Raw genomic sequence first — 26,943 nt, 5'->3', positions numbered from 1 at the left:
TGAAATTTTATCAATTTAAATTACGGACAAAACATAGAAAGCATAATATATTGCGGTGAATGATTAGGTGTGACACAACACGTCGTAATTTCAATTCCACTTGTAGGCTTGTTGCTAACATGCGCCACAACACATTAGGCACTCGATGTCCGAAATCGCACGTCGCCGCATTACAGTAAAACTGTAAAAGAAGATGTGCAGGGTATAATTCACTCGCCAGCGCATTTTATCACTGAGCCTTGCATTATTTATTTACTTTCTCCCAATATGAATTTTAAAGGAAGATTACAGTCTTAAACTTTTAATTATTTTTATATTAAAAATTAGATGAATCATTAGTTAAAAATGTTTTACTGGATCGAAAAGCTGATTTTGGTAGTTATATTATTTATTGTTATATAATGAAAATTTGTTTAAAACTTAAAACTAATAAACTACATTGTTATATGGAAATTTGTTTTCTAATTTAAATAAAAATAATATAACCCAAATAAACTGTTCGGTCCATGCTATTTTGCTATTAAGGAGTCTCTCTACTGTTCTTTCTCTCTCTATACTCTCTCTCTCTCTCTAAACTCCCGATTTCGATTTGTAAACAGATGATCCAGCAACGCCTCTTGTCCAAATTCGTGAACAAATGACCAATCCACGTCGTTCATCCACAGATTATTTGTGCCAATCTCTTCAATCTCACAATCCAGAATCCCCATCTCCCTAGATCGAAGGTATGTCGCTTTTTTACATCCATAACCATGTGTTTCTATGTGTATCTCGTGTTGATTGCAAATATGTTAGTGACTCCCAGTTTGTTCAATTGCTTATGATCTCGTTTCAATGCGTGTAATTACCTACTACCTACGTAAGTTCCCTGTGTTTGCCCAAACACTGTTGTTAACATGCATCTCGTTCTAGGTACTACGTGATTTATCGCGGGTATTTATGAAGAGGGATACCAGGTGTTTGATTAATTGCTAGGTGTTTCGTGTTGAAGATGTCGAGTAATCTGGTGGTAAAAGTACGAAGAGATGAGATAGCGGCATGCATGAGATGCCCTATCTGCAACAAGCTCTTCAGGGATGCCACCACTATCTCCGAATGTCTCCATACATGTAAGTATTTCTCTATCTGTTTACGTTTTCTCCCTTCCGCTTATCTTATTTTCACTCCTTACAATCATCATGACTGCTATCAAGTGTGAATTTTACTTTGTGCGTTCTGGTATCTGAGCTCTTAATTGGGTTCTTTTAATGGTTATCTCGGTATAATTTCATTTATTATCATACATGATTCTTAATGTAAGTAGATTTTGTTAGAGACTGAAGATTGCTAACTGATTGATGCAAGAGGATCTGATTTTTGTTTTATTGGTATAATTGATAAAAACTTTTGTTACGTGCATGTTTTGGGGAAATTTGTGTTTGCTAGATGAAAATTTCAGCATACTGTCATTATCCTGTTTTTCGAATCTTTTAAATGCAGAAGTTAGAAAAAGGGGGAAAGATCTTGAATTCCCCTAATTTTGCAGTATACCCTTGTTAGTATTGCTTGTGCCCAAAATTTCATATTGCATCTTGTAATTGGCTTCTGCAGTTCTGTTTATACAAACTATTTTTCTTAAGGATAAAATATCACTTGCTTTTATGTTTGTAACATACATGTTGTCACTTGTATTGGATTTCAGTCTCTACTAAAACTCTGAGAAATGGATGACTTTTAATTTATTTTTTGGACATAATCCAGTCTGCAGGAAATGTATACGTAAGAAGCTCTCACAAGAAGAGCTTGAATGTTGTCCAATATGCAATATTGATCTTGGATGTGTGCCTTTGGAGAAATTGAGGTACTTTCTCTCTCTATTTTGATGTTTCTTTTTGACTTAATGTGGACTTGACTTTACTCGTTAAGACTACTCTTAATGGGAAAAAAAACAAAAATAGGGCTGCAGTTTGATGTTATTGAATACTATTAGTTTGTAAAGTAAGATGTAGTTAACTATTGATTTATGAAGAACAGGCCAGACCATAATTTACAAGATCTGAGAGCAAAAATGTTGCCATACAAAAGGAGAAGGGTGAAGGCCCCTGAAGTTGTGGTGCCTTTAAGGAGGAAAGAGAGATCACTCTCATCACTGGTTGTCACTGCTCCAAGAGTCTCACCCTCACCACAAACACCAACCAAAACCACAATCACAATGACTGGCAAAAGGTCAAAAGTAACCCCAAGGAAGAAATCACGTGGCTCCAGTTTCTCCATTGAGAAACCCCTCCTCAAGAAACAACAAGAACAACAACAAGACTCCATCTCCATGGAAGAAAGTTCCACTTCACATGAAACTTCAAACAAGATCACCCACAATTACAACTCAAAGCAGGTATAGCTAAACAATTTAACAACATATAACAATACTCCTATACTGTATTTTGTTAATGAGAGATAGAAATGAATTATGCAGCAGAAGAATTGTTCAACTGGTAACCATGATGAAAGAGAAGAGGGTGAAGGTGAAGCGTGGGACTGGAAGCCATTAAATGACCTTGTGGAAGCAGCAAATAGGAGTAAATCATCCAAACTTACTTCTGCTGTTGTGAAATCTGAAGCTTGTGTTATAAAAAGCGAAGGAGGACATGTGCAACGAAAAGCCAAAGGGAAAGATGAGTTAAGTAATAAAGTTGAAGATGATGATAAAGATAAAGTCACTGCTACTGAAGTTGTAACACCAACACCTCCTATTATAAAGATGCGTAGGAATCGCAAAAACAAGTCAGCTGATTCTCCTGTGGTGGATAGTAGTATTGCTATTAGGGAGAAAACTAAAAGACCATATCCTATTTGGTTCCAGTTGGTGCCATTTCAACAACAGTCAGGACTCTCTCTCTCTCTCTCTCTCTCTCTCTCTCTCTCTCTCTCTCTCTGAATCTCTCTCAGAGTTGATGTTAATTTTGGGTTTTGTAATGGTTGGCTTACAGGGAAGGGGAGCCGTTGAGGCAGATAGAAGGACGATATGTGAAATTAAAGTGAGTGAGTTTTGATTACAAATTTACAAGTGATTGTGTGGATTAATATGAATATGAATATGAATATGAATATACTGATTGTACAGTGATGGGAATGTACCTGTTTCAATTATCCAAAAACTGGTGATGAACAAACTGGAACTTCCAAGCGAACATGAGGTATTTAATTTATATGTTATATTTTTATACATAAGAAATAAGAATGTAAATTGATATATTTTATTTTTATACGTAGGTTGAGCTTCGATGCATGGGGGAGCGGGTGGTGCCGACACTGCAGCTACGGAATCTGATGGACCTGTGGCTGCAAGCCCATCCAGACATCATTACAGCCAAAATTGGCTCTTCTGCACACCAATTTCTCATGGAAATCTCATATGCCAAAAAACCCAACCCAAACCCAAATCCTCCATAAAATATTAATTATTCATTTTTATCTCCCCGCCTACTACTTAATACTTGATACTTAATACTTATTTTATCAGATTACAAAAATTATCAATTTTGTTCAAGTTTGTTACTTTTTTTTCTTTGTTCAAATACTCTTTATCTTTTTCCCTTGTTTTGGATTCAATGTGTGTTGTTCGATTTGCTGAATTTTCACATGCCTCCCTAATGTTGTAAAACATTACATGTATGTATTTGGCATTTGGTAAATATGTACGACTGAGTTCAAATTTTGGAAAACTGGCCAGTTTTGAAATCTATTATTGTATTTAAGTAATTGGAGAACATAAAAATTTCTATTAATTAATTTGAGAATTTACAAATAACTTTCCTCAAGAAAAAAAAATTATAATAAAATTTCAGTAAAAGCAACAAGTAATTTAAAATTTAGAATCGAGATAACTTAAAGTCCGATGATACCGATCTCGGCGAGGATCTCCTTGCAGCGAGGATCAACTTCCTTCACCATGAATCCAATCGGATTCGCCGGGCGAATGTTGCCTCTAACTCCGTTTTTATCCGTCAATGAAACCCTAGCGCTTCTCTCGTCGTCCATCACCTCCGGGCATTTACTGTCAGGGCTTTCCGTAACATGAACGTCACAGATCTCCTCCTCGTGGTCACCGGTGGCGGTGATGCTGTACATGCCGCTGGCATCGCTTGTTCCCTCAACGTTATACGATTCACCTGATTGTTCACGAGCCCGGCACACCAGGACCACCTTTGCGTTGGGAATAGGGTAGCTGATTTTCGTCGGGAATTGAATCCGGCAAGGATCGCAATAAACTTTGCCTTGCACCACAAACGCTTCTCCTGATGATGATGATCCGGCGGAACCGGCGTTGTTGCCCCTAGAAGCCACGGGATCGGCTATGGACATTAATATAATGGTGAAGAGAGATAGGGTCATGAAGGCGGCGTAATTTGCCATTTTTTTTTTTTTCTTTTTTAGGAAAACTGAAACTATGAAATTGTGGCGATAATTGAGATCGTCGGACTGGAATGAGAAGTAGGAGGGGTTGGGTTTTTGACAGGGAAGGAGGAGGTCGAGAGGAAAAGGCGGGAATGGTGGTTCAGTTTCTAATTTTAGAAATATGTTGCAAAAATCCCTTTTCCCTTTTTATTTTTAACCACGAATCTAGGTGGGAGGGACGTTAATCAACAACCAACCAAATCTGAAAAGGTTTGATTGAGATTGAGTTTGGATTTTCTCAAACTAACTGCTGTTTACTTTGTATTAATATAAATCGTTACTTTTATTTTCGAAAAAAAACACAAAATTTGTTGGATGTTGGTAAATAAACCCCATTAATGGGATATGTGTCTGTAGATAGGCCAACATATGCCAGTTAGTTTAAAATACTATTTGTAAGTTATTAATTTGATTTTATCTTTCATTAGTGATGGACGTGTTCGATATTAAGTACACATAATATAAGACTTCAGGAAGTGGACGGCAAAGCGGACAACATGTTGTGAAAACAAGCCTTTTTCGGCATTTCATCGCCAAAACTAAAGAAATTGTATACGTGTGTATTAAATCCATTTTCCACTCTCTTTCTTCTTCATCTTCTATTTATTGTCATGATAAATCAAGATACAACTTAAATGAAGCTTAAGCCGCATCGTTACACATGATACCGCATTAAATATCATTTATTATTTTCAATCATTCAAAAACATATCAAGTAAAAACAATTATCTAATTACATCCCAAAATCATAAAGTACGAAAACATGGGTGGATGCGCTTCGATCAAGCCGGATCTTTCCCTTTCGAACCGTAAGTACCTCAAACCATAACCATAAAACTGTAAGCACGAAACTTAGTGAGTTTCCAAAATACATCATACCATACATATCAAACATACAATGGGCAATGCCCCATAACCATCAGGCCCCGTCCGGAACACATCTGTTAATAACATGCGATAGGCCCCATAAACATACTAATCAGGCTCCGCCCGATATACATATAACACATGCGAGATCATACAGACAACTAGCAAACCAATAACCACAAATCATGGGCTGACATTGATACATTTGACCCACTAAACACTGGGAGTAGACTCACCTTAATCCGAGACAACCGGAATACACATGTTGCTGTTATCGGAATCCTCACACTGAACATAACCAAAATATCATTAATCAATAATTTAATACAATTTCTCAAAATCTAAGGTCCCAAACCATATTCTATACTTCCAATGGGTAAAAGACCATTTTATCCTTCTCATAACTGATCCAATAACCTATGGCCCAAACTCCAAAAGACCCAAGGCCCAAAAGGCAAAAAAGAAAACCTCACGAGTACGCATTGCGTACCCAACTTGTACGCCCCACGTATGGCTCACTGAATCACAAGGTACAACTCGCTAAAGCTCAAGGATGGGGACTTCATGCATTACGATGAGCGTATGCATACATACGCACAACTTACTCATTAGATGACCAAAACTTTATATTAAGAACTTAATGCTTAAGACCAAAACATCCAAACTCAAATTTAACCTCTAAATAAGGTCTTAATCCATAAAGTCGCCAACTTTACTCCTTTGCATGACTTAATGGGATCCAAAACCCATTATTATCCATCTAAACCCACAATATGAACATCAACTTAAGCATGATTCAACAAAACCCATCAAGATGATATTTTTATGGTTCCTAATAACTCTACAATGGATAAACTTTCCTACTTTATCCATTAGAATGGTCTAACCAACCAATGTCTAGTCTTTAAGTCTCAAAGGGACCAAAAATGCATCTTTCCCAACTTAATCCATTAAGTCCAAGTCTCAAGCTTCTAGATCTGAATCAATATGATGTTTAGATGGATAAAGTTTTCAACTTTATCCATAATAAGGTCAAAAACGTTCAAGATCTAAACTTTATGCACAAAAGTGACCAAAAGCTCATAACACCCAAAACTAGCTAGATATATCAAATGCATCATCAAGATTCAAACTTTATACTTCTAGAAGAAAGATTAAAGGTGAACAAAGTCTAGATTTACAAGCTCTAATGGAACCAACGCTTCACTAATGAACTCCTTCTTCTACAAGATGCATCAAGAACATTCCAAAGCACTTAAAAACACCTTCTTTTTGCTCACAAGGCTCAAAATGGGGTTAGGGTTTCAAAGGAGGGTGTTGGAGAGGTGGAGGAATGGGTTTAGGGAAATTAAGGATCTTAAATAGGGCTTAAACCACGAAAATAGGGTTTGGACACTCATCGCGTACGCCCGACGTACACCAGGTATGCCTATCACACCAGCATACTCCAGGTATGCCTAGTACGCCCAGCCTACTAGACTAAGCCCCCAAAACCGACCTAACTTCAAATGGTCATATATTCTTCGTTTCAACTAAGATTTTGATGATCCTTATATCCATGGAAAGGTAATGAGAAGCTCTACAACCATATCAACTCTCATTTCCATTAAAACTTTCCGAACGTAAATCCAATTTTCCTAAAAGGCCCGAACTATCATTTTACAATTATACCCTTGGTCTCCAAAGCACCAATCGAACTCTCAGATCACCTAATCTACATTACTCACATCCAAAGGGGTCTAAATCTCTCTTTCCCCCAAGGACCGAAGCCTTATGATAATCAATCTTCGGGTCATGGCCGGAAAATTATGAAATGATTTGAAATAGGGTGTTACAACTCTCCCCCCACTTAAATTAGATTTCGTCCTTGAAATCACCCCTTACCACCTTCCTGGCAACCAGAAAACCCGACCAATTCCTCTCAAACCCCGATCCATCATAGAGGCTTACTCATACTCATAGAGATCTTCCAATGCTACCTGCGAAACCCAGTCAATAGATCCTCTCTCTGCAAGCTGAACTGAAAGACATCCTTTCGATCCTAAATTATCCAACCGATACCCTTGGTAGACAATATCCTTGACTATACCTTGTTGATGATAAGTCCTTCTATATAAACAAAGACAACTCCCAAAGCGAGTCTATACTCTTTGTGCCAACCCAAAAAATGACTCGTATTCCAAAATCCAAAGACTCGCACTCGCACGATCCAAAATCTTATGATTCCACGATAACCTTCCGATAAACTGAGATATAAAATCCCAAATCCAATGCGGAGACTAACAGTCTCACACCTGGTCCCACAACATTCGACATCTATTCTTTAAGAGCTACAATTGCTAGTCGGGTTGGAGTTGTACCTGCATTAATAGTTATTAGACTTATCCAAGTAGGAGACTATCGGATTAGATGTCTAAGTCCATAACTATAATGGGTATGTACTTGACCCGAGAGTAGCCTGGTCCATTTGGGTTGCATGACATTAGAACAATTGGATAGACAAATGAGAAAAAGGATACTTATGATTTGTTAATATATTATAAGTTCTAATATATTAATACATAATCATATTATTTAATTAGTATTGATCAAGAATTAATTTGGAATTAATTTTGTGATCAAAAGAGACTAATTAAATATATGAGGATTGATTATGTAAATCATTCGTTCTTATATATGTGGGCTTATGATCCATAGTTCTTCATGTTGGGTTAAACCCATGGATACTCCATCGAGGTTTTAACCCATGGAGCATGAAGAATATGGAAGGTCATGCACATTAGGGTTTACATTGTGTAACTCTAATTAAGCCACACTATATAAGGACCCCTCTAGTTCATGAAATTGGTACTGGTGCATATACAAAGAGGGCTAGCCGATTTTTGGTACAAGTATCCTACTTCTCAAGTTATTCCAAATGTTGGTTGTGATATCCCCAATTTCACGGCCAGAAAAGACCGATTTGTTTATGCTTTGTTTTTAAAATCAGAGTAATCTTTTAAAGAAAACATTTGCGGAATTTGTTCCCAAAACAAAAATATGATAAGAATTTATCAAAGCATTTCTTTAAAGAAATGTATTTTCATTATATAACAAAATCTCGGGATGTCATGTTCAATACAGACCAAAAGCATAAACAGAACAAAGTAGATCTTACAACAGTTATTCATAACTACTGACTTATAATCCAAAATCTCTCGTTATGTCAGCCAACCTATGCTCTCGTGCCATTACCTGTAATGCAAAGAAAACTGAGTGTGTAACGCCCGCAGATCCGGGCTAGTCAATTTAGAGGCAATAGGGGTCAAAAATGACTTTTCAACAAAAGATTATTTATAATGAATAGTCTTAACCAAGTTTTAGAATATGTCACAAGGTTTTCGTACATATAAAGAACGCCGAAATCCGAGTTATAACGAAGAAGTTATGGCCCGCCGAAGTTTTACGGCAAAACCGGCACGGCACCGGAAGACGTAAATAGTGAATTTACGATAGAAGACTTTTTAGCCTTATCAATCTAAACAAAAGTCGTAGAATATGTTAAACTAAGAGCGTCGATAAAAAGAACGCCCAAATCTGACTTCGTATGAGGAAGTTATGATTTTTCTAAGATTCGGCTTAGCAGTGTACAGCCCGAAACTCGAATTTTAGTTCGAGCGGTTTTTGGCTTACGTGAAATAAATGAGAGTTGAAGATCTCATTAATAGGAACTCAACGGTAAAAAGACAGACGAAAACGGAGTCCGTATGAAGAAGTTACGAATTCTTCGCGGTCATTTAACAGTCTAAACACCTCGTACTGTTAAATTTAAGATCGGTCGAGAATTAGCCGACGGAGTCAAAATGAAAGTTGTAGATATTATTTTTACCTACGCGTGGATATAAAGAACGTCAAAAACGGAGGTCGTATGTGAAAGTTACGGATTTTAGAAGTCGGAAGTGTGTTGTGCGAAAATGGGTGATGTGGCACAATCTTGCCCATTGCTTTCTCCCCAAGTCTTGCCACTAGATGGTGACATGTGGCACCAAGTTCAGCCATTTTCACCCTATAAATACCACCTCTCCCACCCTCATTTTCTTCACACCTTTCCCATTCTTTCTTCTCTTTACTCTCTCTCTAGAACCTCTCTCTAGCCCCGAAATCCCCCGAAAAGCCTAGGGAACCTCCCTAGCACGAGGTGGAAGCCCCGGAGTGCTCGACGGCTCCGAGAAGAAGAGCTTTTCGGCTGGTAAACGCTGCTCCAAGCAAAGCCTGGTTTTCTATAAAACCCGCTGTAAGTGAGCTACGTCTACGCTATTTTTAATATAGTTTTTATTTAATTATATTAACGTTATTAAGAACATATAATAAATACTTGGGCTATTATTATGGGTTATATAAGTATTTTTTTAACGCTTATATAATAGTAATAATAGCTAGACTATTAATTAGTCTCGGCGAATAATAGACTAAAATCTATTGGTGATAATACTAGGTTTCGTCGAAGGAAATTATTTTAAAGTAAACGAAGCGCTGTCCGAGTACCGAGTCACCACCTTCTCAGGTGAGTGCATAGTCCCTTTCATGAACATGATTTTAATACAAGTATTGATTGAAGTATTAATTATATGTTTATGTGCGAGTTAATTGATGTTGCTTGAAATTCCTGTTAAAGAACATACCTGATTATATTTGATAATTTAGGATAAAGAGTAGACCTAAATTAAATATGAGGAATATTGGGTAGTATATTCTTACGAGTACAAGTGAGTTAAACTCAGAGAATAGAAGTTAGTATATGTCACTTATCCGGGAGTATGGATTAGACATAGTCATTGTCTCTAGTCCGAGAATATGGATTAGGCATAATCATTCGTCGTTAATCCGAGAGTATGGATTAGCTATTGTCCTTAGTCCGAGAGTATGGATTAGGCATAAGCATTCATCTTTAATCCGAGAGTATGGATTAGTCATTCGTCCCTAGTCCGAGAGTATGGATTTGGTAAATTCGTTCATTTCTGATCCGAGAGTATGGAGTAGGTAAAACGACTAATCTTAGGTCCGAGAGTATGGATAGCCTCGTTGCGAGGATCGACGGGGTGGGATAAGAGTTGTTTATATATATGTATGGTGAAACTGTATATTTTGTGAATTTTAAACTATATATATGGTATAACATTGTGGGATTGAAATCCCTATGTGCTCACCAGGTTTCCCAACCTGACCCACTCAGTTTATTTATATCACAGGTGTTGATATGAAGTGACATTACACTGAGAGACTTAAAGAGATGTAGACCACTAGTGTGAATAATTGTAAGTTCTGTTTATGCTTATGTTCCTGTATTAACGATGACATCCCAAACGTTTTAAAATGAAATAAATACGTTTCTTCGAAAATGTTTTAATAACGTATTTACCATGTTTTTCTGGGAACAAATTCCGCAACCTTTTTATAAAATGAAGTACTCTGATTTTTATAAAGCATAAACAAAATCGGTCTTTTCTGGCCGTGATTTTGGGGATGTCACAGTTGGTATCAGAGCATTAGTTTAAGCGAACTAGGAATATGGATTTATTTCTAGACTTAAACTTAGAATGCTAAGCGATGATTGTGAGGTGTGAGCACTAGCTTATTTTAGGAATTATGCCTAAAATGCTTTTATGTGCTAAATACTTGTGCCTGATATGCTGTTAGTTGTTCGGATCTATGGTCTGTTGCCGACCGGATCTGGAAACCTTATGTGTTTAGGATTCTAAACGTACGATTACGATATTAGAACTAGCATATAAACGTTTCGGAGTGATAAGGATGATTTAACCGTCAATCCTAAGTAAAGATCTAGATTCACCTTATTCGGTGTATAGATAAAGATGGCAAGAACCCGTAGCGGAAACGTGAATGCAAATGGGAACAGAAACCAACCCCCAGTGATTGAGCAAATACCGGTGATGGAAGCCGCCGCTGAGCCAGTCACAATGGCCGGAGTGCAAGCGATGATCCAAGCGATGTTGGATCGTCAAATGGAGGAAACTAGACGTTTGCTCCAGCAAAATGGTGAGGAAGCCACTATTCAGATCGAACAGCCCGAGTTGAACGAAGGGCAGACTGAGGAAGGAAACTACAGTGGGACTGTTGGTCAAGTCAACCCACCAATAGTTCGACAAAACAACCAAGATGACGAGGTCGAGAGGAATGGATGCAAGTACAAGGATTTTCTGACTTGCAAGCCATCGACTTTCACTGGAAAGGAGGATCCGATCGGGGTCATGGATTGGATCTCGGAGATGGAGTTAGCCTTCATGACATGCGGTTGTAGAGGGAAGCTACAGACCACATTTGCAGTGCGTCAGTTTCGAGGAGGTGCTGTACGTTGGTGGAATACCTTGGGGAAGACTCTGAGCCCTAATGAGCCTCTGCAACTGACATGGGCAGAATTTCTGGTGCAATTCAAACGAAAGTACTGCTCAGCTCAAAACCTGCTCGAGCTAGAGAACCAGTTTCTAACCCTGAAGAAGGGAAGCATGTCAATCAATGAATACACCAACAACTTCACAGAGCAGATGGAGTTCGCCTTGCGTCTTGTTCCGGATGAGCTGACGAAAATCGACAAGTACGTAAAAGGACTTCCATGGGAGTACGCGGTGCCAGTGCGTCAAGCACCTACTCTAGAGGCAGCTATCTGGGCTGCTAAGTCTGTCGAAGATATGATCAAGGGAAGAGCCTCCAGCAAGATGGAGGTTGGCGAGAAGAGAAAGTTTGAAGGATCTTCAAGGTCCAGCGAGAAGAGAAAATTATCGAAGTTTGAAGAAGGAACGCAATGGTGTGACAAGTGTAGAAAGAAGCACATCGGGAAATGCTCTAAATATACGACATGCTTTAAATGCGGGAAGACTGGTCATTACGCCAGCGAATGCACAACCAAGAGAGAAGTCTGCTTTAAGTGTGGAGAAGAAGGACACTTCAAACAAGACTGCCCAAAGAGAGAAGGGGCTACAAAGCCAAATGTGCCACCAAAGCCAAAGGCGAGAGCATTTCAAATGATCCTTGACGAAACAGATGACAATGCAAGGATTCAAGAGTGAAGGCTTGACATCCAAGGATCGAGTTATGGAGTAATCGTGTAGATAGTACCTCACGATGTAGCCCGTTAGAGGCATAGTCTAGGGTGAAATTGAACACCTATGTAACAGTTTCAAGAAATAATATAAAACCTTTGTTTTGTTATCTGATGTGTTAAGTTGTTGTATGGTTTTCTTATATGGTGACTTGGAAAAACTGCGGGATAATACTTGGGACGAGTATGAATAGGTGTGAATGGTAGTAGAGGCCTATACTACCGGAAGCAGAGGACTCACACTTGGATCAGGGAAATTCACAAGGTTACCAAGAAGCCAGTAATTGATTTCGTTTTATTCAAGTATGTCGTTACCATTGTTTCGGTAATGACTAAGAAGATTGTTGTTATCCCGACCCTAGTGGTCATATCACCTTGATTCCGACTACGATGAGTAGATTACGTGGTTCAGAGAACCAAGTTTGATATAGCGTCCGACTTAAACCAAACGATTAAAAATCAAAGCGATCAATAGAAGTATCGCGCTCGATGGTAGCTAGAAATGCTACATGTTAAAGTATGATTATATCACATTAGAACATGAAGGAAGGCTTAGTCTGTTTTAGAATTTAAGAGACCTGAGTCTAAACGTACATCACATGATGATAGGTCATAATTTGGAGTCTAATATGAGGTAGAGAGCAGATGCACGATCAAGTACTGCTTACAGTCAATAAGTCTAAGAGATAGACTTGAAGGAATAAAGAAGTTATAATTATTACCGAGGATGAAGAGATGATGTATGGAGTCATTATACGATCCTTGTTTCGTTGATGATTCCGGGACGTAATCATCCTAAGGGGGAGATAATTGTAACGCCCGCAGATCCGGGCTAGTCAATTTAGAGGCAATAGTGGTCAAAAATGACTTTTCGACAAAAGATTATTTATAATGAATAGTCTTAACCAAGTTTTATAATATGTCACAAGGTTTTCGTACATATAAAGAACGCCGAAATCCGAGTTATAACGAAGAAGTTATGGCCCGCCGAAGTTTTACGGCAAAACCGGCACGGCACCGGAAGACGTAAATAGTGAATTTACGATAGAAGACTTTTTAGCCTTAGCAATCTAAACAAAAGTCGTAGAATATGTTAAACTAAGAGCGTCGATAAAAAGAACGCCCAAATCTGACTTCGTATGAGGAAGTTATGATTTTTCTAAGATTCGGCTTAGCAGTGTACAGCCCGAAACTCGAATTTTAGTTCGAGCGGTTTTTGGCTTACGTGAAATAAATGAGAGTTGAAGATCTCGTTAATAGGAACTCAACGGTAAAAAGACAGACGAAAACGGAGTCTGTATGAAGAAGTTACGAATTCTTCGCGGTCATTTAACAGTCTAAACACCTCGTACTGTTAAATTTAAGATCGGTCGAGAATTAGCCGACGGAGTCAAAATGAAAGTTGTAGATATTATTTTTACCTACGCGTGGATATAAAGAACGTCAAAAACGGAGGTCGTATGTGAAAGTTACGGATTTTAGAAGTCGGAAGTGTGTTGTGCGAAAATGGGTGATGTGGCACAATCTTGCCCATTGCTTTCTCCCCAAGTCTTGCCACTAGATGGTGACATGTGGCACCAAGTTCAGCCATTTTCACCCTATAAATACCACCTCTCCCACCCTCATTTTCTTCACACCTTTCCCATTCTTTCTTCTCTTTACTCTCTCTCTAGAACCTCTCTCTAGCCCCGAAATCCCCCGAAAAGCCTAGGGAACCTCCCTAGCACGAGGTGGAAGCCCCGGAGTGCTCGACGGCTCCGAGAAGAAGAGCTTTTCGGCTGGTAAACGCTGCTCCAAGCAAAGCCTGGTTTTCTATAAAACCCGCTGTAAGTGAGCTACGTCTACGCTATTTTTAATATAGTTTTTATTTAATTATATTAACGTTATTAAGAACATATAATAAATACTTGGGCTATTATTATGGGTTATATAAGTATTTTTTTAACGCTTATATAATAGTAATAATAGCTAGACTATTAATTAGTCTCGGCGAATAATAGACTAAAATCTATTGGTGATAATACTAGGTTTCGTCGAAGGAAATTATTTTAAAGTAAACGAAGCGCTGTCCGAGTACCGAGTCACCACCTTCTCAGGTGAGTGCATAGTCCCTTTCATGAACATGATTTTAATACAAGTATTGATTGAAGTATTAATTATATGTTTATGTGCGAGTTAATTGATGTTGCTTGAAATTCCTGTTAAAGAACATACCTGATTATATTTGATAATTTAGGATAAAGAGTAGACCTAAATTAAATATGAGGAATATTGGGTAGTATATTCTTACGAGTACAAGTGAGTTAAACTCAGAGAATAGAAGTTAGTATATGTCACTTATCCGGGAGTATGGATTAGACATAGTCATTGTCTCTAGTCCGAGAATATGGATTAGGCATAATCATTCGTCGTTAATCCGAGAGTATGGATTAGCTATTGTCCCTAGTCCGAGAGTATGGATTAGGCATAAGCATTCATCTTTAATCCGAGAGTATGGATTAGTCATTCGTCCCTAGTCCGAGAGTATGGATTTGGTAAATTCGTTCATTTCTGATCCGAGAGTATGGAGTAGGTAAAACGACTAATCTTAGGTCCGAGAGTATGGATAGCCTCGTTGCGAGGATCGACGGGGTGGGATAAGAGTTGTTTATATATATGTATGGTGAAACTGTATATTTTGTGAATTTTAAACTATATATATGGTATAACATTGTGGGATTGAAATCCCTATGTGCTCACCAGGTTTCCCAACCTGACCCACTCAGTTTATTTATATCACAGGTGTTGATATGAAGTGACATTACACTGAGAGACTTAAAGAGATGTAGACCACTAGTGTGAATAATTGTAAGTTCTGTTTATGCTTATGTTCCTGTATTAACGATGACATCCCAAACGTTTTAAAATGAAATAAATACGTTTCTTCGAAAATGTTTTAATAACGTATTTACCATGTTTTTCTGGGAACAAATTCCGCAACCTTTTTATAAAATGAAGTACTCTGATTTTTATAAAGCATAAACAAAATCGGTCTTTTCTGGCCGTGATTTTGGGGATGTCACAGAGTGGGTCAGGCTTGGGAGTCTGGTGAGCATATAGGGTTTTGAACCCACAATAATATAATTATTATATTCAATCATCAAACAATCAACCCAATTACTCATCCCCATTATCTTCTTTATTTCTTAAGGTTTTACCCGAAGAATCGACTATCCTTCATTCATTCGTTCCTAAGGATTGACCTAAGGAATTGCTGCTTGAGGTTCATTTACACGATACTAAATCCATAGCTACCAAGGTTCAACTACATAGCACTAAATCCATAACTACCATCATTCATTTACACAGTACTAAATCCATAGCTACCAAAGTTCCTCTATATAGTACTAAATCCATAGCTACCAAAGTTCATCTACACAGTACTGAATCCATAGGTACCATCGTTTTATTAGAGTTCACCGGTGAATATCAAGTCCACAACACCTACAAGTTGCGAGCTTGCTAGTGTTCCACTGGACTGTCTAGAATAGTTTGTGGTTGTCATCCCTACTCTGTTGAATGATGGGGGCCATCGTTTGGGTAAAGGTTTCACTCATTTTTCACTTGTCACCCTCATCTCATGATCTATATCATCTTTCGTCTCATCCTCAAACTAATATTTCATCACACACCAACTATTTAATCTACCCATGTTCTACCCAACATATTTATAGATATAAATTACATATATAGTTTAAATCATATACAAACCTATATAAAACATTCATCCAACATCCATCTCAAACAAACAAACAATATATAAACACATAACACGTATTTCATAGCAAATACTTCATATCTATGTGTTAGAAGAAAGTAACTACACACTCACTTAAAACATATACTTAATACATTAAAAAATACTTGTATTAAAATCGTGAAATGAAATGGACTATACACTCACCTGATAAGACGATGATCAGACAACGCCTCATCTTTTAAAATAATCTTCTGTGGTGAAACCGGGACGTTTTCTCCAAAACCGGCTTCACGCGGCAAGAGTTTTGGCTCGAAAACTATATTTCTCGAGATATTCGGGGCTTCGGGACTTGCTTCGGGTCTCAAGACAATACTGGGGCTTCGGGGGTATATTTTGCATGTAAAACGAGAGAATAAGAAGTGAGAGGAAAGAAAATGAGCAACAAAACTCGGCAGCCCTTAAGTTCTATTTACAGGTGTTGATCCATGCAATTACGCTGGGCGTAACTCGCAAGTACGCGGGGCGTAATGCCTCTTTCATGCGTACGTTGGGCGTACCAAGCCTTACGTTGGGCGTAGTTCGGATAAGACTGCTACGTGGCAAACTTTGGGTGGTGCTACGCGGCTCTCTCTCGAACCACACAACGCCGAAGTACGCTGGGCGTACTCAAAGGTTATGCGGGGCGTACCCTTCGGATCAGATGGGTGAGTCACGGATTCAGATATTATCCGAATAAATAATTTATTTATATATTTTAATTATTTAAAAACTTCAAAAAATCATATCTTCCTCATACGAGCTCCGTTTTTTACGTTCTTTATATCCACGCGTAGGTGAGACTATGCTCTACAACTTTGTTTAGAATCCGTCGTCTAGTTTTGACTTTATTTTTATTATATTATTTTTAGTAGGCCGGGATAGGAAAACTCCATTATAAACTCATAACCTCTTCATCCAACATCCGTTTTCTTCTGTCTTTTTACCGTTGAACTACTATCGACGAGATCTTCGATTCTCATTTAGATTGTTTCGGCTAGAAATCCGTCGATCTCATATTCGAACTTCGGGCTGCATACTGCTAAGTTGAAACTTAAAAAAACCATAACTTCCTCATACGAAGTCACGTTTGGACGTTCTTTTCATGCACGCTCTCGGTTTAACGTATTCTACAACTTTCATTTAGATCTCTAAGGCCAAATATCACTCTATCGTAAGTTCACTATTTAACTCACGTTGTGTCGTGCCGGTTCAGTCGCGAAACTTCGATAAGTCATAACTTCTTCGTTATGACTCGGATTTCGGCATTCTTTATATGTACGGAATCCTTGTAACATATACTACAACTTAGTTAAAATTACTCCTTTTAAATAATCTTCCATCAAAAAGTCATTTTTGATGCTCATTGTCTCTAAATTGACTAGCCATGATCTATGGGTGTTACATTGGTGGTGTTGTGTGAACCATTTGAGGTGCAAAACTTGGGGCACTAAACTCTTAAAGGTTCAAGACTTCAAGCTCCATCAAAAGGTATGTCATCTAACTAGAATTTTATAGTATAGTTGCTTCATAATATGCTAGTTAGGATGATGCTTTGGAATTTTGAATGTATGCATGTATAATAGAGAAAACATAGATCCAAAGCACATAAGGTTGCATGTACACCATAGGAGTGTTAGAATGCTCATAACCCATCACATCTACCTTTTAAAGCTTTGGAAGTTATAAAGTTTCAAGCGTTATTGCATATTCATCTTGGATTTAAGTGTATTTGGTGTTTTGGTCCATTTTAATGAGTTTTTAGTGAGAGTTAGGAATAAAGTTTTCAACTTTATTACTCTCCAAGGTCCCACAAGCATTGTATGTTTCAGATCTGGACTCCAACACCCCTTTGATCAATTTATAATGTTTTCTTGGACCTATTGGACTAGGAAAGTTTTGATCTTTTTCCTTCCTTTTCAACCATGCAAGTTATCTTAGTCATTTAGTTTATGTTCGTGTAATAAAGTTTATAACTTGAAATATTGAGACATTATTATGGATCAAGTTGGAAACTTTATCGATCTATACATCATTTTGATTCAAATCTGAAGATTAGAGACTTGCACTTAATGGATTAAGTATATAAAGATGCATTTTTTGGGTCCCTTCGAGATTTAAAGACTAGATCTTGGTTGTTTGGATCATCCTAATGGATAAAGTTGGAAATTTTATCCATTATGGAGCTATTAGGAACCATAAAAATGTGATCTTGGTTCTTGGATCCCTTCCATTCAAGAGTTGTGATGTCTTAATGGATTAATAACTAATAAGTTAGGGTTTTAGCTTTTGGACATTTTCTAGCCAAGAAAAGTCATAAAGGTGGAAACTTTATTACTTAAGTTGATGTTTTTAGTCTATATATAATTTCTAGACAAAAGACCTTAAGTGATAAAGTGCTTAATAAAGGAGTGGGTTCAGACCGCGTACATTGGGTTTACTCAACAACCTTGGACTTTGACTTTTGTTGACTGTCGCTGATTGTTGACTTTTTGACTAAGTTTGAACTCAGGCCAAACTTAAGGATTCTGGGCTAGTGATTGAGATTATATATGGTTCTGGTGTTAGTGGATTCGTGGTAGCATGCAGTGGTGAAAAGAGATTGTATCGCAGTGTTTCAGAGTTCTTCGATTCTGGTGACTTTTGCCTCGTTCTACCTATAGGTCGAAGACACCAATCCCGACTGACTAGTTTGTTTATCTTTAGTAGAGGGATGTCATGGGGACTGTATATAGTCATATATGATTTACTAGTGACTCTTGATCTAGGCTTCCTTGCCTGTTCCTTGTTTGGTTGTGGCTCTGGAGCATTATCACCTATCCGGGTGTCTATCTCACATCTGAGTATGTACGGTTATGTATTCCTTGTATTTTTGGTATTTAGTATGTTGCTATGGTGTAAGGATCTATTAGATATGTATCCTGGTATATAAGATGTTGTTGTGATTTAGTGATATGTTAGATATGTATCCTCGTATATAGGATGTCGCTATGAGGTAGTGATGTGTAGATCTACATGTTTACATGTACTTGTTGGTTATCATCTAGTGGAGTGTCATTGGGATTATATGTTGTCATTTGGGATAGCATGAGAACTCTTGATCTAATCTTGCTTGCCTGTTCCTTGTTTTGTTGTGGCTCTAGAGTAGGATCATCTATTTGGGTGGCTATCTCACCTCTGGTTACTTATGGTTACGCACTTCATGGAGGTTAGTTGGTAGCAGGATAGTGTGAAGTGTGGGGACTAGTAGGTGGTAGTGAGCTGTATGATTGTTGTTTGCTTATATTATGTGCCTACTTGATCCTTGTTTGTTTATAGGTCGACATATGATAGTAGTGGGTTGAGGCGATCTTGTTGTGTGTTATAGGCCAAGATACCCAGTGCGGTCTAGCTATAAGCCGTAGGCATGGAGGCTCGGGATGAGCGGTTGGATGAGGAGGTATGATAACAGACCTTAGGCATTCCAGTCCGATGATTGTGTAACACCCAAAAATTTCAAACAATTTTTACATTTTCCAAAAACATACTTTCATTCATAAATATTATAAAAATGCCATTGTATCACATAACAACCATAGACACACACTCCCAAGATCATAATGCATAAAAACTCCTCGTGTGTGTACTGATTATGCCGACGCCTTCCTGCGATCCTCACTAGTACCTGAAACACATAACACAACACTGTAAGCATAAATGCTTAGTGAGTTCCCCAAAATACCACATATAACACATATTAGCCACTCGAGGCTATAGCTTTGTGGACCCTCTGGTCCTGACTCTGTAGACCCCATGGTCCTAACTCTATGAACCTTTCGGTTCTAACTCTGTAAAATCTGAAACATACATAGCATAAATCACATAGAAATAATGAAGTGTATCACATCATATAAATAACATATGAAATACTCTGTCACGTAACTCTAAGTACCACTCTAGGTAAAGTATAGTGAGAAGACTCACATCGGGTATCTCGGATAATCTCGCACTCGAACACACTGATCTAGCCCCCGCCTAATCACATAACAACACTCTCAAATAAATAATAGCTCATAAGGCTAGATTAAATCAACTCTACAATTCCATAGAAGGGTAAAAGACCATTTTACCCCTCCCTGACCCTAAAAGTCCAAGGGTTGACCAAAACCCTAAAAGTCAACGGAAGTCAATAGAAGGCAGTACGCGGGGCTCATTATCCACGTCCATGATTGCATTTTTATGAGCATACAACTCTTATAGTCCAGAAATATGATAGATCTGGGCCAATGGAGACCATTTGCTCATAAAGTCTCCATCTTGGGACTAAGAACCCTAAATATTGGTCCAAGAAGCACACCACACAAATAACAAGTCAAGCTTTGAGCTTTTTACCTCAGGAAGAAGCCCCAACCTCTGAAAAGCTCGAATCTAATCTTGCCTACGACTCTTAGCCTCCAAAATGGCCTCTTCTTCTCTTCCACCACCTAGAAATGACACTTTGAAGCTTAGAACACCAACACACTAGCTAGAAACGAAGGATGACTCTCTATTAGGGCTTCACTCTCTGAAATGGGGTTGAGGCCAAGGCCATAACGTTTCTTTTATAGTGCACAAGCCCCAAATTAGGGTTTACACCTGGGCCCGCTACGCCCAGCGTACCCAGACGAGTCCACGTCCAAAATTAAGCGCGCAAGTACGCGCAACGTACTCACAAGCCCAAAAACTCATTTAAGGCTTACTTTGACAACTTGGAAAAAGGAGAAGGGTTTAAGAGACACACCTGAATTCGGGATGTTACAGATTATCTTCCCTTATGCATGCTTGTATGTTTATCATATAAGGTATTTTGGGGAAACTCACTAAGCTTTATGCTTACTCAGTTGTTTATTGTTTCAGGTATCATTGGTCGTCATGGGAAGGCGAATGTGTAATTGTACACATTCATCAGCACCAATAAAGATTATGCACTTTAATATTACTCTAATTTTCAATAAATGTATTTGGGAATAAACGGTTTTCTTCATAATGAGTTGATGGCTTGGAGGCTTTACTTAAATAAAATGAAATTTTTTTGTTGTGAAAATGGGACGTTACAAAAGAGAAGTATCAAGGTGTCAATTACTTGGAACATAAGAAAAACTTAAAACCCTAGCTTATGGTTTGAGGATTTTAGTTGAAAAGGAAGAAGGAGAGAAGAGAACAAATTTAACGTGTCTTTCTCGTATGATTCGGGGCCTATATATGTTTTATATAGTTTATCCTCAAATTTATCAATCAAGGAATAACTTGATTTTTAATAATGACATAATTTTCTATTAATCAAATAGATAATTAGCTAGTCATTTTTTTCGAACGACAACAAATATCATTAAAACAAAAATAGCAAGATGCTAGAACATTATAAAATACAAGATCTAAAATTAAGAGAACAATACCAACCTGTTCCGTCTAAAGAATTCAAAGAAGACCTATGTTTTAACCATTTGAAGTAAATTAATTGTATATCATATGTCGTCTTCATCAGGTATCCACGAACATTTTTGAACAATATGTCATTTCTCGTCTTCCAAATAACTCAAATCACACCTTAACTTAAGCCATTTTTTGCTCCGCCTCGAATTCACCAACATGGTCGTGAGACCATATCTGTTTCTAAGAGAGAAAGGAAACAATCCATACCATTTTTGCAACTAATTCCAGACGTCAACCGTGAAGGAACAATAAAAAAAGGTGATCAACACATTCATTTGAACTAACACAAAGGGACAGAGGGTCGGGTTTAAGTTTACTCCTCTTTTAGTAAGATTGTAAGCAACAAGTAACTTATCCAAAAAGGTCTCCATGCAAAACAATTGACTTTGATCAGAACCCAACTAACCCAAAAAAAACTATTAGAACCAACCTTCGTATCAACCTTTGCCATAATCATTCTCAAAGATTGCATAAAAAAGATCTTGGACTCATCTCCTTTTTAAATCCAAGAATCAGTTGCATCAGATAACGACACATTTTTTATTTTCTTAGACAACTCCATCAGAGAATCAGATTCTCTACCCCTTGGGTTTCTCAACCAATCCCGGTTTTAGCTACTTAAATCACATTGTGAAATTTCTCCTTAATCAAACAATTTTTTTGAGCTTCTATACGATATAAAGTCAAAAAAGCATCTTTAAGAAAAATACCCTCACACCAAATATCTTTCCAAAAATGTGTCTTATCACCCGACCCTACATTTCTCTCTATCAAGCCTTCAAGATTTCTGTTCCAATTATCCAAATCCGTGTCAATTTTTAAAATTATAAGTCACGTACCGGGGAGAGAAACTTTATCAATTCGCTTGCCATCAATACAAGAAATTTTATGCCAAGATTTAATACACTTTGACAAAAGACTACTTGTCTTGGTATTTAGTCTTCATTTCCATTTGGCTAAGAGGGCCAAGTTTACCATTCAAAATGTCTTATTATAAAATTGATTCCTCTCTTTTATAGCTTCTAATTAAAGCACCAAACTACTATCGATGAATAATAAACTAACCTCTTTTTTTAGTATTATTACTATTTTAGATTGTACATTGTGTGCAATCTAATAAGCCTATTTATTCTAGGTAGTTAGTATTATTACTAACTTATTATGTCAATGTGCATATCTCTAATGAGTCTATGCTGTAAAATCTTTTGAGTTTTTATAGTTGTTGATCTCTTCTGGAATTTTCCGGCAATATTATTTGTTTGTAGATGAAATGATTTCAAAAACTTTAATTTCCCGATTTGAGATGGAACACTTACATTAAATTGGTAATAAGAAAGACGTAAGACTCTTAACTCACTTAAATCCCCAATACTTTCGATAATTACTCCGGTTAACAAGTTATCTCATGCTCAAAGAACTCGAAGTTAAAGATAAAGTATGCTTAACTTCAATACTCAATTGTCAAGAAATAGGTTGGAGAATGATAGGAAAAGAGCAAACAGGGTGGGGTGATCATATTTTTTAAATTTATTAACTATAAACATATAAAAGAAAAGGATACAAAGAATTAGAAAGGGCATTTTCATAATTTAGACAAAACTACAACAAAATGCAAACTTAACAACCGAATAATTAGAAAAATAAAACTTAAAATAAGAATGCAAAATTTTGAAAACCGAAAGGACCATTTCTATAATTTACTCCAACTCAATTTCGTTTCAATCGGGTCCAATCCCCGGTCCTGTTCAAAAGAACCACCCTAACGAAACACCCCCAAATCAACGGTCCCTCTTCAATTAAGAAACCCCCCTTGGAATATTTTTCAGAAATTCTCGCGACCACCTGGATCACAGCCGTCGAGGGTTGCAGGGGTTTATAGTCTACTCCGCCTACACACGTAATTTTGAAGATCGGAACAATGGTGTACATTATATCATGGGACGATTTTGTCGAAAGATCCGTCCAGTTGTTCCGCGCTAGTCCGGAAAAAGTACACCCACTAATCTACTTCACTTTCCTTCGGGTTTTCTATTTCGGATCTAAATCATGATCGTCTATCTCTGTCTAATCATCGTTCACTGGAAATTTTGATTACAGACTCGTTATGTGATGAAATACAGACATTCTGAAGGTAAAGTGGTTCTCAAGGTCACTGATGACAAAGAGGTAATTCTGTTGCTTCCTTTTTCCCCTTTCTGTTCTCATTTAAAATTTGCTTTTTGATTGCAAAGAAATTAGTGTTGTTGCGTGTGCTTTTTACTGTATTCATATGTCTGTACGCTTAAATTTTACTAAATTATGCTGATAAATTTTAGAAATTATCATGATTTCGCATACTGTGGGATAATATGCTAGTATTTGTTCCATAATCAAAATGAAGTCCAAACTTTTCAAGGAAAAATGATACCAACAACCAATGATCAAAGGTATTTGTGTTGGTGCTAATTTGCAATAGTTTTGTTATAATCTTGAAACAACACAGTATCATCAATCAGAATTGTCACAAAAAGATCAAAGCGTGGCTCATTTTTATGGAACATTTGAGATAAAACTATAATCTATTCTACTGCTGGTGTAAACAGTAGAGTTTAATCTGAGATGGATGTATTATTATGGACTCGAACCACAAATTCTGGAATGTTGTATCACTCTTCCATTTAAAGCTAAGTGTATTAAGATAAGCTTGTTATATTAGGCCTTTTGGGGTTAAAGGAATTGGATTCTTTTCTAAATCATATAAGTTGTGATAATTATTAGAATGATGTAAAAAGATGTTATCTATATACAAGAAGTAGGTTTGCATCTAAACATATTAAAGTGATCGACTTTGACTTTAGAGATAGAAAAAATTAAAGAAACGGCATTCGATTATTGTTTAGCAGTATAATTTTGGATTTCTTTTAAATAAAACTAATGGAAAGAAATAAGCTACCATTTAATTTGTGGGTGAATTTGTTGTAGTGTCTCAAGTTCAAAACAGATCAAGCACAAGATGCCAAGAAGATGGAGAAACTTAACAACATTTTTTTTACTCTCATGGCTCGTGGTCCTGAAAGTATATTTACATTATTACCCTTCTTCTCTCTCTCTCTCTCTCTCTCTCTCTAGTTTTTATTTTTTTTAATGTAAATAAAAAGCCAGAAAATAAGTATTCTATTGTATTATGTTGTGCAGCTGATATAACAGAAGTGACAGGAAAAGAACAAACAGCACAGCCTCCCAAGAGAGGAAGAGGAAGGAAGCAATAGGAAATAGGAATAGCCTTTTGATTTTTCTTGCTTTTCTGGACTTGTTAATGCAAAAATGCGTATTTTTACTTTTTATAAAAATTAAAACACCACTTCCCTTCCCCAGATTTACAGATTGTAATTTTGACTTGTATGAATTTAGATTATAATTTGGACTTTTGGTTGCTTTTTTGGATTACTTTGGTACAAACTTGTTAACATCGCAAACTTGATCAAAAGTGAATCTATGAGAAGTAATTCAAAGGATTGGTTGTTGCCTATTCTATAAGTATTGTTGGTGTTTTAGACTGTGATACGAATGATTTGGTCATTACTGATTTCTCATTTTGATGAACATATTGTGTTACATCCCATATGATTTGTGTTATGTGCAATCTTTGTCTTATTGAGATTGTTATAGTACATTTTACATGCGCATCGTTATAAAGGACAAAGCATTGTAGTTGAGTTTAACTGAGTTTGACCAATTGTTTATTGATTAAGATTTGATTTTTTTTTTTATGCCGTTAATGCATTCATAGTTTTCAAGAGTTTGGACTAATTAGTTACTTAGTTATTTAAAAGACTATAATGGGATGATATCTCCCACTCGCAAAGTAGATGTCTAGCCAAGATGTTGGAGTGTGATTTGTTCATCTCATTCTGGTTGGTAATGATGCAGTGCAAACCATTAGGTTTTCTATGATGTGGGGTAGACCGTTAGTTTTCTTTTTTATGATGTGGGGTAACCCGTTAACATTTCTTTGCATATATTTATGAATTATGACCATGCTTGAATTTTTTTAATTGCATGAAGCTTGAGGCATGTTAAAGTTTACAACAAGTAGATATATTGTTGAGTCTAAACACATGTATCTCATAAAGCTTTACGACTTATGTACTTTGTTTGTTTTAAATTGCTATTTACGACTTATGTGCTTATGTACTAAGAGCATACGGTATGGGTACCAACAACAACGTTTTTGCCTATATGGCATCTCCATAACATGGTCATAACACCATGAACATTATTTCCCCTTTGGTGTTATGACACATCTAGTTTGCGTTATGACATTTTGTAACAGGGAAACAAACCAATCAAATCATTTTTCTTTATCTCTTTCATTTTCTCTCTCTACTTCTTAACATGTTATAACATGAGGAACACCATTTCGCCCTTGGTGTTATGGTGATGTTATTGATGAGGTGGCATATGAATTGGGCGTTATAACATGACTCATACCCAATGCTCCAAAGGATGAAGATTAGTTGAAGATCTAGTATAGACTTAGCTTTTGTAATGTTCTTTCTTTTAATTTGTTTTTATTTAAATTAAATTAAAGACAAAACCTCATAAATGGTTCATGTGGTTTCTCGAAATCTGGGATATAGTACCTAAGTTTAAAAAACCTCATCGATGGTTTCTATGGTTTCAAAGCTTTTAACAAATAGTCTCACTCACATAAAAATACTTATTTACCCTTTTTGATGTATTTTTGATTTTCTTTATTTAAAAATATTTAAAAAAGGAAAAGGAAAATAAATAATTTGGGCCCACATGTCTCACATATATATACACACACATATTGGTCAAGAAAAAAAACCACCATCATCTTCTTCCCAATTCACCAGTACAAGACATACATACCTTTGATAGATAAAACACACACACACACATACATGGTCAAACGAAATCACACATTAAACACTTAACACAACAACTTCGATCTCAAATGGCTTTAGAAGCAGATGTATCAATATCTTTTTTGATCGAGAGACTCATGACGATGCCTTTCCTCTCAGGCTTCACAACCACAAGACCGGAATCGGATTCCAGTCAAGATTTTGAATCCATGATGAACAATATGATGATGAAGGACGACCATCCACCACTGATGTAGCAATTGATGGCTGACCAATCTCTGCCCTCGTTTTCCTATCTTATCTTACCCTATTTTGTAACGCCTAATTTCCAGGTAAATTTCTTAAATTTATAAGTGTTTATTTGTTTTTGTATGGTGGCCCAGTACTCTGGGTGTACCTCGATGACTCTTGGATACAGGGTTTTCCCCATGGTACATTAGGCATACCTA

General features: G+C 37.0%; 3 protein-coding genes across 4 annotated transcripts; 2 read left to right on the top strand and 1 right to left on the bottom strand.

Annotated features, from left to right (window-relative positions):
- The first annotated feature begins 510 nt into the window (after window positions 1-510).
- Window positions 511-3,534, top strand: LOC145048586 (E3 ubiquitin protein ligase DRIP2-like). 2 transcript variants are annotated; one of them, XM_078997118.1, is made up of 8 exons: window positions 511-725; window positions 913-1,109; window positions 1,741-1,840; window positions 2,014-2,371; window positions 2,456-2,859; window positions 2,967-3,014; window positions 3,101-3,173; window positions 3,250-3,534. In XM_078997118.1, exons 2-8 carry the CDS (start codon window positions 992-994, stop codon window positions 3,427-3,429), a joined length of 1,281 nt encoding a protein of 426 aa, XP_078853244.1. In that variant the 5' UTR covers window positions 511-725; window positions 913-991; the 3' UTR covers window positions 3,430-3,534. The 2 variants fall into 2 exon arrangements, with proteins under 2 accessions (XP_078853244.1, XP_078853243.1); XM_078997117.1 differs by having other exon boundaries at window positions 2,453-2,859.
- A 204-nt stretch (window positions 3,535-3,738) lies between these two features.
- On the bottom strand, window positions 3,739-4,586 carry LOC145048587 (major pollen allergen Lol p 11-like). The gene has a single exon (XM_078997119.1). The coding sequence runs from the start codon at window positions 4,390-4,392 to the stop codon at window positions 3,865-3,867; it is 528 nt and encodes a 175-aa protein (XP_078853245.1). The 5' UTR covers window positions 4,393-4,586; the 3' UTR covers window positions 3,739-3,864.
- Window positions 4,587-23,376: 18,790 nt separating this feature from the next.
- Window positions 23,377-25,049, top strand: LOC145048585 (Signal recognition particle, SRP9/SRP14 subunit). Its single transcript, XM_078997116.1, has 4 exons — window positions 23,377-23,613; window positions 23,721-23,789; window positions 24,585-24,678; window positions 24,798-25,049. The coding sequence occupies exons 1-4, from the start codon at window positions 23,542-23,544 to the stop codon at window positions 24,869-24,871; spliced, it is 309 nt and encodes a 102-aa protein (XP_078853242.1). The 5' UTR covers window positions 23,377-23,541; the 3' UTR covers window positions 24,872-25,049.
- The last annotated feature ends 1,894 nt before the right edge of the window (window positions 25,050-26,943 follow it).

Source organism: Lactuca saligna, chromosome 5 (assembly GCF_052625555.1).
Source record: "Lactuca saligna cultivar CGN05327 chromosome 5, ASM5262555v1, whole genome shotgun sequence".
NCBI lineage: Eukaryota > Viridiplantae > Streptophyta > Magnoliopsida > Asterales > Asteraceae > Lactuca > Lactuca saligna.
The sequence above is the reverse complement of the archived record's forward strand: the minus strand, read 5'-3'. Positions and strand labels throughout refer to the sequence as shown.